This window comes from Engystomops pustulosus, chromosome 2 (assembly GCF_040894005.1).
Source record: "Engystomops pustulosus chromosome 2, aEngPut4.maternal, whole genome shotgun sequence".
NCBI lineage: Eukaryota > Metazoa > Chordata > Amphibia > Anura > Leptodactylidae > Engystomops > Engystomops pustulosus.
The window spans coordinates 131751810-131766618 of NC_092412.1; the positions used below are offsets into that span (position 1 = coordinate 131751810).

Consider the following 14809-nt stretch of genomic DNA (forward strand, 5'->3'; position numbering starts at 1 on the left):
ATATCTTGCGGCACAGATACAATTTTCTCCTGCTCCTATAGATTGCAAAAGCAAGTCAAGTCTAATGAGTCACAAACAGTTTACTAAGGCTTCCAACTTCTCCTACTCTAGAATAGCAAAGTGATAGCTGGGTGTCAGAGTTCAGCACAGCACTCTCTTTTTAGACAAAGTTGTTTCCTTCTCTTGTAAAATGTCCAGGATACAGTAAACAAAAAAGAAAAAATTAAAAAATTAATCAGAAAAAAATATTTAGCCATTCAAAGCCTTTTCAGACCACATTATTAGAGGGTTACATGTCTAAGTTAATGTTAGTGTCTAACATGAACAATCCCCCAAATTCTGCATTTAACATTCCAGCATTACCTTGCCCACATCACCGCCATGGGGGTAATGTGATCCAGGTGAATGGCCTGGGGATCCACTGGGCGATGCAGGAAAAATGTTGATAAGATCTGGATCCAAGTCTTCAGGTGTATCCAACACATCAAAAATTCCCATGCCATCTGATCCATCTACGGTACAGAAAAAGAAAAAAAAAAAAAAAAAAGGGGGGGGTGGTGGTTAGAGAGAAATAATAAGCTCAAAATAATCATGAGCACATTAAAACCATTGCTAGAGCTGTAGGAGGATGCGCTGCTGGCCATGTTACATTTTTCCCACTAGCACGATTTTATTATGGTACGTCACATAATGCAAATCCAACTTGTGTATTCAAGGTGCTTAGGTGCCATGGTCAAGTTTAACCAAGGTTAGCAGCAGGTTTCAACTGTATAATACAGCAGACACCCAAGCTGTACGCAAAAGGCACAGTCTGAACACTCTAAACAGCCTTAACTGCACCACAACCTATACATTGTGGTGCACTCAAAAGGTTAAAATGGTAAAACAAAAAAATATACTTACCATTATTTGTACTGAAAATATTTTCATTGTTGTTATTAACAGATGCCATTTGCACAAAAGCCGATGTAGGAAAAACTAGAATATGAGTGCAGGAAGTGTCCTGTGGTGTACTAAGTTGTGATGTTTGCATGGTTAATGTAGTGCTACGACAAAACACTGAACCAGTTGACACAGAATCTGCAAAAAAAAAAAAAAAAAACAAACAAACTATCATTAATCACAAGTTAGAGAATTGAGGGAACACCACAGAATGGCATTTCAACAGAGAACCACTTCCCAACTATCAAGCCAAAACCAGATTAAGAATTGTATCAGCTGCGCATGAATCACCACCCTTACATGCCCAGGATGACAAAATTTTTTTTTTTTTTTAAAAAGTTAAGGCTTTTAAAAAGGTCAAGTTGGGAAAAATAGCTTTGAGAGCATGGCCCAAATTAAGGTGGTCACCAAGACACCAGAACCCCAGAAATAATGAACTGAAGGAATTGTACAATCTCCCACCACTCCCATAAGATGAAGTGGGAGGAGCATGCTGGACTTGCTGCTTAATTTAATTAGGGAGAACAGAAGCCCATTCTTGGGATTTGTGTGGGTTCCAGAAATTACACCCCCACTGTTCCTTGGACTATTATATATCCATGAACTAGTAAACCCACATGAGAATAAACATGTGAACACATGACATGTTCTAAGACTTTGCCAATGATATACTTAGTAGCCTTTAGATGTTTGTGTTCTATAGCATCAAACCCACAGCACCAGGAAATGTTTTGTTACCACCGTTGGGAGTAGCTCAGGTATATGCTTATACATAGTGATTTAATTCCTAAAAACTCTACTTACAAAATACAAAATAATCTGTCCTGGAGATAAACACACAGCAAGGTGTCACATTAGTTAAAGAGGACCTGTCAGCACAACCCCCCCAATCCCCCCCCCCCACACACACATAGTAGCAGACACAGCAGCACCGTACACAATAGGAACGCCAGGCCAAGCTCACAGCGGTCCTGCACATTTGTAAGGGGGCGGGACGAGGAGGCAGTGACGGCTGCATGAAGCCTGGCAGTCACCGCCAAGCTGTGGCGTGGGAGGGGTGGTCCGGGGAAGAAGAAGACCGCCCCCCCCCCCCCCATGAATACGCCGGAGCGCTGTTTGCTTGGTCCAGCGTTCCAAAAACATACTGTTAGGCTGTTTAGATTGTGAGCCCCATTGGGGACAGGGACCGATTTGACATGCTTTGTGCAGCGCTGCATAATCTGTGTGCACTATATAAATAAAGAATTATTATTATTATTGTATGGCGCTGCATTGTCTGTTAGCTTTATCTGAGTTTTCCGAGAAAGTTAGCAGTTTATCAATGCTAAAAAATGCGGTAGCGCTAGGAGCCGCTTTAGTTAGCATCTTCTAGTGCATTTTTTTTGGGCAACAGGTCTTCTTTAAAGAGAACCCGTCAGGCAAAATAACCCCCCTAAACTAAATATATTTTCATAAACTGCCATTAGAGAGCATTGCCTCTGTCCCTTCATTGTTCCTCTACATGTCTGTAAACCTTAGTAATGAGGTCCTAAAGCTGTATGCAAATGACCTGTGAAATGTCCAATGAGTCATTAGCATATTCAAGCTGTCCACTCTATTCATGAGTGGGAGGCACAGCCACACCTCCAGTGCATGACTGACAGGCTGTATAATGATGTGAGGCTGTATAATGATGTGAGGCTGTATAATGATGTGAGGCTGTATAATGATGTGAGGCTGTATAATGATGTGAGGCTGTATAATGATGTGAGGCTGTATAATGATGTGAGGCTGTATAATGATGTGCTTCCTGGTGCTGGTGGCCACGCCCCCTGCAGCCTGTGTGTGCATGTGCATGTGTGTGCGTATATAGGAGAGATACAGCAGCTCCAGGCAGCCATGTTACAGCAGAACATGTCAGATTCATGTGTAGCTGATGTCTGTGTCTCTCACCTGTATATTAGGAGGATGCAGCATGTCAGCAGATGCAGCGCACACTAACTATGCTTTACTATACATTACACACAGACATGAGCAGGGGGAGGAGAGGGGAGGGGGAACAGGGGTGACATCACTGCCTCAGACCATGTGACCAGCCTCATTTACATGATAAAAAATATGTGATTTTACAATGAATAATGTGACAAGTGACACAGACCTGATGACAGGTGTCCTTTAAATTTGCATTGTTGGGGCTCTTGGCAAGATTGGCAATATTTGAGGACAATTGGATTACTTGGTCTTAGATGTAGTGCGCACCGTGTGCAGAGGTGGGAGTAGTGCGCACAATTTGAGAACTTGGGTTAACCCAAATACACAAACCTATTTTTTGCAGGAACAGAGAATGCATATTTTTGTTTTTACATACCTGGCATGATGACAAATGAACCCTGGGGCTCCATAGCTACTAAGCATGCACTAAGTATGCTGGGAGAATCTGCTGCCGATATGCCACACATTCGACATGTATCCTTTAGCCTCTTGCTCAGTGACTGCAAATTACGACGACTTAACAAACCACTCCAATCTGAACATAGAAAAAAGGAATTCACATGATTACTTACCCAATTACATACAAGACAAAATAGATTTTTTCCTTCATAAATCTGATCAGAACTTACCTTTTAGCTCTCCGTGCCCTATCCTTCCCAGACGGCCAATTACCACTCTCCAAGGTAAAGAGCTCATCTGTACAAGTCCTTGGCACCATTCCCATAGCTTCTGAAGACCACTGCGGCGAGCAGAGCCTTTTTTCCGTCGAGCTCTGTAATGAAACGGCGAACAAGTTTTACAGCCTGGGCAACACATCTGCTTCATACATAAAGCAGTCTATTTTTAGTATTAAAGTTTCTCTATTTTTACTTCCGTTTCTCTTACCTATTTGGCACATCAATATTAATGATGCAAGTTTCCAAGAGCTCTCCATAGAGATCTGTACAAGATGCTAAGAGCCACTTCTGGTCATGAGATAAGCAGTAACCAAGGAAGAGAACATTGTATTTCTGACCGGCTTCTCCAAATGTTTCCCCAAGCTCTGTCTGCTTATCTTTCACTGGAGCCAATATAAATGGTGGCGTGTACAGTTTTATACATTCCGGCCTCTACAAAACAAATTTTAAAAAAGTGTCATCAAAAATTACCATATTAACCCATTTCTGACTAGGCTTTAAAAGGCTTTAATGACCGGGCATAACTTCTTTTTTGTGCAATACCTTCAAATTTTTGTGGCATGTTTTTTCATGACACATAGGGATAGTTAAAAATAAATAAAAAAAAGAGAATGTTTCATGCATAGATAATGCAATAATAATGCATTAACTGTATATTAAAATATACAGTTAATGTCTCTGAAAATATATTACAGTATATATATTATATAGTCTACAAATTCTGACCAGTAAAAATTAGCGCACGATGGCCTTTTTTATAATATGTATAGTTTGAAGCAAACAGGGCAAATATGCAATTTTTTATAGTGTAACAGGGATTATTTTATAGGCAAATATTTAAAAATAAACATTAAATATTTAATTTATATTGTGTGTTTGTGTGCGTTTTAACTTTGTGTGTCCCCCCATGTGGTTATCAAAGACCCTTTGTAGACCTCTACACTTTTTTTTTTTTAATCTATAAGAGCCTGTAATTAATCCCTACAGAACTGGCAGTCATGTGTGTGCCAGGTCTAGAGAGCCAGCCAAAGACCCAGTCTTGCAACCCGTGATTAGCGTGAGAGCAGAAGAAAACGGCAGAAATGTCAAATCTGCTACCACAGACTTGAAATCCGCTCCAGTCTTTCTTCAGTGGGCGGGATTGAGTTAAAGAACAACATAATTCAGATAAATATATTCCTAATGGGAGAGAAGTTGGTTGAGGTAAACTTACTTCTGGACTTTTCAGAGCATTTTCAATTGCCAGACCAGGCCCAAATCCAGTTAAAGTTTTCACATTTGTGGAGCAGGGAAGTGGTCTTCTGCACTGAGTGAACACTGAGAATGCTAGGGACTTTAAATGTTGGGTATAAATCTGCCGATCTTCGTGTCGCACTGGTTGAAGAAGATATTGACATGGAACAATCTAAAAAAATAAAAAAAGGAAAGCAACATAATACCTACTCTTTATTTAAAAATATCCCAAAACCTAAGTTTGTAAGGTTTGTTGGCTAATGTGATCGCAAAAAGTTGTTCATTGTTCTGAAAGAAGTTCTTGTAAAAAAGAAACAGAAGTTAACATACCTGCACAGAAACTGTATTTCTAAGGTGTGGAGGAAGAACATGGAGCATTTCCAAGAAACAGCGCAGAAGCCCCAAGGACCACACACTAGCGGAACTTGAACCTTCATCTTTATTTTCATAGGTAAATGGGTCAACAATGTACACCACAATAGCTGGAGGATAAGTGATGGCGTGAGACTCCCCATCAGTTGGAACTCCAACTTTATCACGCTCCATGGTGCTAAATAAGAAACAATAAGAAACAATTGCATAACCTGGTCATTGGTTTATAGGAGCCCTTTTTGAACTTCAAGTGATAGGACTATAAAGAATCTAAATTCCCCCCCCTCCCCCCCAAAAAAAAAGTAAAACCCAAAAACCTCCAAAATTAGCTTTAACCTCTCTGGTGCCGAATCCATGCATGTCTTACCTTTCAGTGACTTCCGAGGCTGCTGCGGCTGCAGCAGCTGCTTGTTCACTTGACATAGCAGAGGCTTGCTGCAGGTTCTGTTGCTGCTGTCCTGCTTGGTTGTTCTGGACAGAGTTTACTTGTGTAGGGACAGAGTTGTTTATGCTCCCATAGGAAGGAAAGCTGGTGGTTTTGTTTCCTTGTATGGAGTTTGTCCCGTTAGCAGCAGTAGAAAGGCCTGGTGTGGTTGTAGAGGGCAGATTGTTGCTTGGAGTTGTTGAGTTTGTTGATGGAGCTGGGGTCATGGATGAAGGAGTGCTGGGGTTTCCAGTGTTGCTTGCAGAAATAGGCTGAGAGGATGAAGACGGAGTAACAGGAGGTGCAAGATTTGGTTGGCAGAGTAAAGAACTATCCAATGGTTGGGAAGCAAGATATGGCCCTAGAGAGACAAAAAATGCCAGATTTAGCCTTAATGGAAACCACCATCAAGAACAGGCAAAAAAACAAAAAAAAAAACAAAACAAAAAAAAAAAACACCTTACTCAGCCATCTCCTTTGTTGAAAATTGCAGCGCAGATGAGCCAACTTAAACTTTCCCACAAGAAAAATCATTCCCCAAGGTTTTGCTACCTTTGGTGATTGGTCGTGCCCATCGCAAACAAGATATGGTGACAAGATCTGCAGTTTCCCCACACAGTGTTAACTGCTAAATTCAGCATGCAGTGAGTGGGACAGCATTATGGTAACCACAGGAAAAGGACTTCCTCTCTTCTCAGGCAAATATTTGGAGACACTGAGTTATCAATCAAAAGAAGGAGTTGGGGTTCACTGGCAGCCTGGGAGAGAACCTAGCTCTTTTCGACTCTGGTCTACTCTACACTTTTCACGAATGTGATGGGGACCGAGATCCGACAGCACAATCTGCAGCTGGCTCTAGGTCCCCATAGACAATCATCGCACATGATCCGTGTGGTGAACACACACCTCACTGCACTGTGCATGGAAAGATATAAGATGTCCTATATTTTTCTTTATTACAGCACCAGGCACACGATCCTGTCTCCAGCATGCGGCCCTCTGCTTGCCCAGGCAAACATTCGTGTGCATGGGGCCTAAGCCCCACAGGCCCTACACTGGAGTTTGTAGCCAATATCTTTAGCTACAGTTAAAGAACTTACCCAACTCATATTTGCACACTTGTGCATAGAGTCGTAGTTTGGAAAAGGCTTCATTGCCGCAACTAGCTGCCTGAGAAAACCACTCTGTAACAGACTTCTCAGAAACTTTCTTTGCTGTAGTGGATCCAACCCGCATGATGCCATCTGTTAGCTGTTTGGAAATTGCTCGATGCTGGCCAAGCCTGCAAGACTAAAACATATATATACAGTATTGATAAAGGAGTAAAATATATATATGATTAATCAACGAGTCAACACAACAAAAGGATTGAAAACTTTACACAGAAATTAAATTCTACCTGAATAGGTTAGTCAACATTATCATAAGGAAGGAGCAATGTGGGGGTGACATGTAACTTGCGCACTGCATGTTATAGAGAAGGAGCGATACAGGTTTTTTTGGGGGGGTGGGGGGGGGGAAATTCTCCAGAATAGACATACTTCTAAGCATTCAGTTACAGGCAATCAAAACTATAGATCAGTTTACTCTACTCCTCTCCTCTAACAGACAGGTTCACTTTAAGGAATTCTTAGCCACTAAACCCAGATAAAAAAAATGCTATTGGCAGCCGACAGAGAAACTGGAGATACGTAGGGATCATACCACTTGCCATAAATACTTGAGCCCCCTAATTTTAACACAAATAAGTGAGAAAATGTACTGAATCGAGTACAGGCAGTCCCCTACTTAAGAAGACTCGACTTACATACAACCCCTAGTTACAAACGGACCTCTGGATATTGGTAATTTATTGTACTTTAGTCCTAGGCTACAATAAACAGCTGTAACAGTTATCACAGGTGTCTGTAATGAAGATTGATTGTTAATCCTGATTCTTATGACAACCCAACATTTTTAAAATCCAATTGTCACAGAGACCAAAAAAGTTTTGGCTGCGATTACAATGATAAAATATACAGTTCCGACTTACATACAAATTTAACTTAAGCCTAAGATGGAAAATGCATTGATCACAGCCCCCCCCCCATAAATGAAATGCCCTGCAGAGTGTGTGTGTGTATAAATGCTATCTTACATGCTCACCTTACGATACTCCCGTGGTTCCTCTTCTTTTCACTTGTAGCAGAGCAGGCAGAGACGCATCCATAAGCCCAGCACACGTTGATTTATTTATTTATTTTTAATACACAGAGGTGACGTTTTTCAGCACTTTTTTTGTGCTGAAAAACTTGGCTTATACACGACCACATATGGCATTACTCATTTCCAAAAGTAGTTTTTTTATTTCAATTTAAATCCACATGGGTCTGTTGATTCATACAAAAAACTCCTATAAAAATATACTTTATGTAAATTGCCTAAATCTGAAGTCCACTGTGTATGTGGTCGCCTGTAACTCCTCCAATGGTAGAGGTCAGGAAAATAAGGTGCAGATAGGTTGGAACCCATCCGACTGATCTTTTTGTTACATGCACGTTCGTACGAACTTATTTTATGCGTTTGGATAAAGGGGCGAGACCTATTTAAAATAGTTATGCAACAGTTACATTCATATGATAACAGTTTGCAGAAATCAACCCATTTTGATACACGAATTTCATCTCCGCCAAATGTAAACAATGCTTTTTATGGTTGTAAAGTACGAATCTTTATCTATGTGAAATCTTCAATGATTTTAAAAGCAGTGCCAAAAAGGGGAGAGAAAAGAATACATAAAGGTAATACATTAAGGGTTTATGATAATCTTACCTCGTACATTGCAGTGAGATCGCGAAAAAAACTCTTCGCTCCATTTAAAAGAGCCTCATTTTCCGGGCAAACCACAACATATGCAATGTCTCGTTGGGACCCATAAGGTTCTAGCATCAACCTTTCCCAGTAAGGCAGAGCAAAGGGAGACAGCACCAAAAAATCGTAATCATATCCAACAAGAAACGTGGGGATTGGCAGTGGTTCTGGGGATTCATCCGTTCCTTAAAAAAAAACAGGCGTAGAAGCATTAAGTATGAAATCAAATTGTAGTATTGGAAAAGACTGCAGAGAGGCAGCACAAATCTCAGCAGTCACAGCCATCACTCTTCCATATGTCAGTCACATGAAGCTTGAACATGTTTGCTACATAATATAGTCACACAAGACTGTTCCTAGTTCCAGGATAAGGTCACTTACCATATGAGCCACGACCAGCCATTTTATGAAACTGCTGCCAGGTTAAGGGTCCTTGTACACCCCATGATCGTACAGTTCGTTTCTTTTGAACAGCATCTTGCAAAACAGGTTGCAAAGAAAGAAGCATGCGAAGGATATCTTGAGAACATTGCTTGCTGGAATCTACAGCTAAAAAATAAAGATGGAAATTATTGGTAAATGAACAGAAATGCAGTTCTGTCCACACCTGAAATACATTCCCTTAAAGGGGTTATGCCACAAAACTATTTACTACAAAAAGCTGTCAAAGAGGTTAAAATATTTCAAAAATCTATTTGTAATGGTTACCTGAAAGTAAAAGAACCTTTCTATTTGTTTGTATGATGCTTGTTCAGCCTCTATTCTGCTCCCCACAGAAGCAGATGTGGGAGGGGCCTAGTGATCAGCCTTCAGAGTCTCCTTCCACCTGCTGTGCTCAAATAGTCCCTGCATTTACTGATACCCAGCACAGCAGGAATCTGCTATTGGTGCTGTGTGTCACCTACCAAAGCCCTGACACTGCTTCCTCTCCTTTTAATCATTGTCACTATATACTTGAATAAGAAAATATATATATGTACACCTATATATTCAATAACATATTCTGAAACTTTCATATCAGCCTCATTTATAAAAACTATAACACAGTCTATGTTGTTCATAGCAATCCGTCACAGCTCAGCTATAATGTTTTCACAGCCGTATAAAAATATAAAGCTCAGTATAATGTGTGTGTGATATGAGATAGATAGATAGATATATAGATGACAGGTGATAGATAATAGGACTTTGATAGATAAATAGGTGACAGCTTCTCACATGTTACTGATCTTTAGCTACTTCCCTGCTAGTCAGGGACAGGGGCCCCTTTGCAGGACAGCAGGGTAGCATGGAGGGACCGTGAATGGTGGAGAGTACAGGAGGAGGACTGCATCAGGAGAGGTCAGAGCTCAGCCTGTTACTTGTGTTATCTCTGCAGCCTCCTGTGCGACCTGACTAATGGTGGAGGGAGGAAGGGCTGCTACATTGCTATGATCCATGTTAGGGGAGGACTCTTCTGCGCAGCAGATAGCCATGTCTGGCTGCAGTTACCTTGTATTTGCTGCTGTAGGCTCCTGTGACGCTGGTAAGCAGTGGCTATCACAGTACAATCCCTGCCCCTCCTCCTCTCTCACCTCCTATTGTCTGCAGTGTGTCAGCTGATCTCTCAGTGTGCAGAGGAGCTGTGTGGAGTGATCTGTAGTGCAGAGCAGCTGCTGACTCCTTGAGCGCAGACTCGGCCAGATCAGCTGTAGCTCAGGATGGGGCACAGCTACCACTAGAGGGCGCCAGCAACCAGGACAAAAGGAGTTATCTCAGGAAGGCTGCAGATTTTGTAATAAGTGTAAATGGTGAAAGTACTTGTCACAATGCATTGGACCCAATTACAGCCATGTGCTATGGTGACACAACCCCTTTAAAGCTTTTGTTCACTGCTTAAAAGCCATTTTGACAATACAAAACTGCATAGGAAGGTAGGAGCCCTGGAGATCTCTGTAACCATACATGTTTTTTTTAGTAGCAAAAGTTCACTTACCGTATTTTTCGGACTATAAAGCGCACAAAAAATCCTTTGATTTACTCAGAAATCAAAGGTGTGCCTTATATATGAAACGTACTGACAGACAACAGCTGCCTTGAACTGTGCACAGGTCTGCCACTTGCTGGTCATTCATCCTTATAATCAGATGTGCCTTATATTCCAGTGCACCTTATATATGAACCTCAGCGTTTTAGCAGGCATTTATAGATGGTGCACCTTATACTCCGGTGCGCCTTATAGTCCAAAAAATACTGTATATTCCAGAACTGTAACTGAACTTGGCTGTGACCTCTTTCCAGTGCACTGCTCCACAGTCCCTCAACAATATGTAAACAATACAGCAATCCTCCAATTGTTCTCAGTTAGAGAACTGCTACTACAGAGACCGTGGAGCAGTGCAGTAAAGAAATCTTATTATAAAAAATACCCGTATGGCATGTATGTTTCCTGGTGTGGACCGACCAATGTTAAAGGAAACCTACCATCTCGGATCTACCTATCAAGGTAGATCCGGTGGCAGGTTCAACTAATGAATTACATGGGAGCCCTTTTTTTAGGGCTAATGCTTGAGTGGATTGTAACTTTATAGATCTTTTAATCACCTAATATGCAAATATCTGAAAGAGGCTACTGGGGTGTGGAGTAGCCAGAGCTGAAGCTACACGGCGTGGCTACTCCACGCCCTAGTTTGGATTCTCCTACTACGAGATCTTATTCTGGTAGCTGCGCGCACTCGTCCGCGCTCTGCATAGACCATCTATGCAGAGCTGGCTAGATGCAGTCAATGCAGAGCGCAAACAAGTGCGCACAGGTACCAGGACCTGCGCACTGAAGATCTTGTAGTAGGAGGACACAAAGAGGCTACTAGGACGTGGAGTAGCCACGCCGTGTAGCTTCAAGCTCATCTACTCTACGCCCCAGTAGCCTCTTTCAGATATTTGCATATTAGGTGATTAAAAGATTTATAAAGTTACAGGCCACTCAAGGATTAGCCCTAAAAAGGGCTCCCACGTCATTAATCAGTTGAACCTGCCACCAGATCTACCTTAATAGGTAGATCTGAGATGGTAGGTTTCCTTTAATATAAACCAAGATTGGTGTATACTCAAAGAAAATGGCCCTAATAATAAGCAAATATAACACAACAAAAGCATTTATTGATATGTGGTGGTCACAATAATACCAAAAACCGAAAAACTCTCCCTAACAAGATAAGGAATATGACTGGATTAAAAAAAAAAAAAAAAAATCATGCAATATCTGTCTGATCACTAGGTACAATGTTCCCATATACTATAATCATCATAAGCAACCAAAGTGTAATACACCCAAAACACACAGTAGAGCAAAAGTGAATTCAAACAGCAATAAATTGATAGAGAAGCTCATACCTATACTGACCTGATCTTTCAGTTTTATTGCCATATGCAGTGGCCTCATGTGTATTACATCCTCAGTATAGCACTGCAGCACCTTTTGCCACTTTCACCAAATAAAACAACTTTTAGCATCCTGTGTTAGGAGAGACTTCACCAATTCCAGTGCATTTGGGATATTTTTTCTCTAGACCTCACGGTTTCCAATCAATGGAAACTAAAACTGCTTCAAGTGTATTCTAAAGAGTATACTTTGGAAGACCTGTCCTTAGGACACTGGCAGAGTCACCATCTAAACTTTTTACTCTGCAGTGGTTGGAGAAGGTAATGCCAGCTAAAGTTTAAAGTCATGAAGACAACCACACACATATCCATTTAATTTCAGACAGTAAGATGAAATATTTTTTTTTCTTTCAGCAAGAATACCTCTACAGCCACATCAATTCCCAAATCATCAGATCGGTAGAAAGCTAGTAAACATTTTGTAGATATACAGTCATTTGCACGTTTAAACAATTGTCCGAAGGGAAAATTTGTACGTGAATGAAACTGTACCAATATGTGAAGCCTAGTGCAGGCCAAAGAACCCAGCATGTATTACTAGAAAATTCACCATATTATGCAAAAAAATATAAAATAAACACACATATAAAATGAAAAATGCCCCCCAGGAAGACTATTATCAACTAAAACCCAAATGTCAGAACACTGGTGTCATTGGATCTGAATCTTTCCTTGGGCTGCATGAAATGACGCAAGGCCAAGTCTTTTAGAAGGTGGCCATGTAGAGTAAGCCCTCCATCCGCTAGTCTTGTGGATCAGGCCTGGACAAGTAAAACAGATAAGTGCCACCACACTGCTAAATTTGGCTTTAAAAAAAAAAAAAAAAAAACAATGTCCGTAAGCGCACATATTAAACAGGTTTTCTGAATCCCTGAGAAGTCTAAACTTGTACATTAGATGTATACCAACTAATGCACCCTTTTCTGAAAGATAAGACACTGCATCTGCAAGCTCAAAGAAGGGCTGATCCTGCAAGAGGTGGCACACACCAGTATGTCAGCGTGCTTGTTTTACAATCCTAGGTGCTGGTGGTAGATGTCATTTGAAGTCTTTGCTAGGTTGGGATTAGAAGCCATAACATCAGGAATATATGTAAGCACTATGGACATATTAAGAGCACCATAAAAATTAAAGGCCTCTCCCCTTTTTGGACTTTGGCCTATCCTATGACTAGATTTCCATCAACATCAGATTCCAATGATCAGTCGATTCTAGCACGTAGGGAATGAAGCCAAAAAGGTACAGATGTGTTAACGGTGTACTGGCAGCCACAAAAAACAAACTGCCCTTCTTTTAGGGAGCACTCACAAGTGACATTACACAATGTAATTAGGCAGGTCTCTTCCAAACCCAAGCCTTTTTATTGAGTTTCAAAACAAAAATGTAAATGCCATGTGGGTTTTCCCTACCAAACACATGATAGGGCCTAACTTGCTGATTGGTGGAGTTCTCGGTGATGAGAACCATACCTCCGTTGGACCCCTCCTTGGCATACGTCGCCGTGCGCCATATATCCCTATGGAGCAGTGCTCACCTCCTCCTCTCCCCGGAGTGTGGCAGCCCTGCTACGGTACGGCGGGCACATGTGTCTGTTAAATGATGTTTGAGGCAACACTGACATGTATATTATTTTTACACTGCCATTAAAACAAAGCCATGCGAGTACTCACCATTCCTTTTAGACCAGCGATGCAAGCAAGAACTTCTGACAAGCGCTTCATCCACTTTGCCTCCAGACATGTTGTCCATGAACTGCCGGCCATGCTCAAGTGCCAGGTAGCAATCATTACAGCAGTCTTGCTCTTCCACACGGGCTGTGTAATTTACAATGCTGGTTTTTGTTGCTGGCTCTTCATCCATAATTCCAAATGGAGTGAACAAATTAGTGCACTGATCATGAAGTAGTAGTATTAACTCATCTGGCATTTTCTCTGTATCCTTTAGCACCCCGTGATCAACCCCTCTAAGGGCATCAAAGCGTTTTTCCACTTCCTTTGCACATTCTGTGTGTCTGCCAATTATATCCAACTCATCCTCCAAAAACAAGCCTGAATTGTTGCCAAATTTGCGATTCATCACTGCACTGAAGCCACATGTGCAGCGGTACTGTACTTCTTGAGTGGGATCAGGAATATACACGCCAACATCTGCACCTTTAATATTCATGTTACACACACAAATGCAGCAGCTGTCAAAATTGCAATCCTTAAAAAGATTCATTACAGATTCAGAAAGGATAAGGTTGACATAAAGGCTATGTGCCTCTGGTATTGATGGAACAGTTGCTGGTTCTACTGAATTCAATGGCCTGCATGTTGAAGGTGTGGAGGCTGGAGAGTATAAATCAGAGTTCTCATATTTCACAGATCCTTGAACGCTGGCTGGTCCCGCTCTTGGAGTACGTGGAGTTCTCGGGGTTCGTGGAGTGGGGGCAGAAAAGCGAGGTGTGGCAGGAGAGGGAAGAATGCCTGCTCCACCATTGCTTGGTGGGGCACTATTTGACATTCCAAAAGGCGTGTGGGTTTGTGGGGTGTAGGTCTGAACATATTCTTGGTCAATTGCACTGCTGACGCTTGAGATATTCCTAAGAGGGTGAACAATATTCAGAAAATACATAATAAAAATGGGTTATAGAAACAAAAAATTTACCGTAACAGCACACTGCTGAGTGTCCCCCCCCCCCATCCCAAATTAGTTTGATGTATAAAATAAATCAACACTGTTAATGTACAATATAGGTGGTCCCCTACTTAGCACCCAACCCCTAGTTACAAACGGAACTGGATGTTGGCAATGTACTTTAGCCCTAGGCTACAATGATCAGATGAAACAGTTATCAAAGGTGTCTGCAATTAAGCTATATTGATAATCCTAGTGCTTACGACAAGCCAACATTAAAATCCAATTGTCACAAAGAATA

General features: G+C 41.4%; 1 protein-coding gene across 1 annotated transcript in view; it reads right to left on the reverse strand.

Moving 5' to 3' along the window:
• The window catches only part of MED13 (mediator complex subunit 13), a 56275-nt gene that overhangs the window by 3166 nt on the left and 38300 nt on the right, over nucleotides 1-14809 (reverse strand). Inside the window, exons 16-27 of the mRNA XM_072136446.1 lie at nucleotides 13560-14473; nucleotides 8851-9018; nucleotides 8431-8654; nucleotides 6720-6909; nucleotides 5563-5980; nucleotides 5154-5373; nucleotides 4804-4995; nucleotides 3799-4022; nucleotides 3543-3685; nucleotides 3290-3448; nucleotides 904-1080; nucleotides 364-512 (exon numbers count right to left, since the gene is read on the reverse strand). Coding sequence (XP_071992547.1) covers nucleotides 364-512; nucleotides 904-1080; nucleotides 3290-3448; nucleotides 3543-3685; nucleotides 3799-4022; nucleotides 4804-4995; nucleotides 5154-5373; nucleotides 5563-5980; nucleotides 6720-6909; nucleotides 8431-8654; nucleotides 8851-9018; nucleotides 13560-14473 — 3178 coding nt within the window. The remainder of the gene's footprint in view (nucleotides 1-363; nucleotides 513-903; nucleotides 1081-3289; nucleotides 3449-3542; nucleotides 3686-3798; nucleotides 4023-4803; nucleotides 4996-5153; nucleotides 5374-5562; nucleotides 5981-6719; nucleotides 6910-8430; nucleotides 8655-8850; nucleotides 9019-13559; nucleotides 14474-14809) is intronic.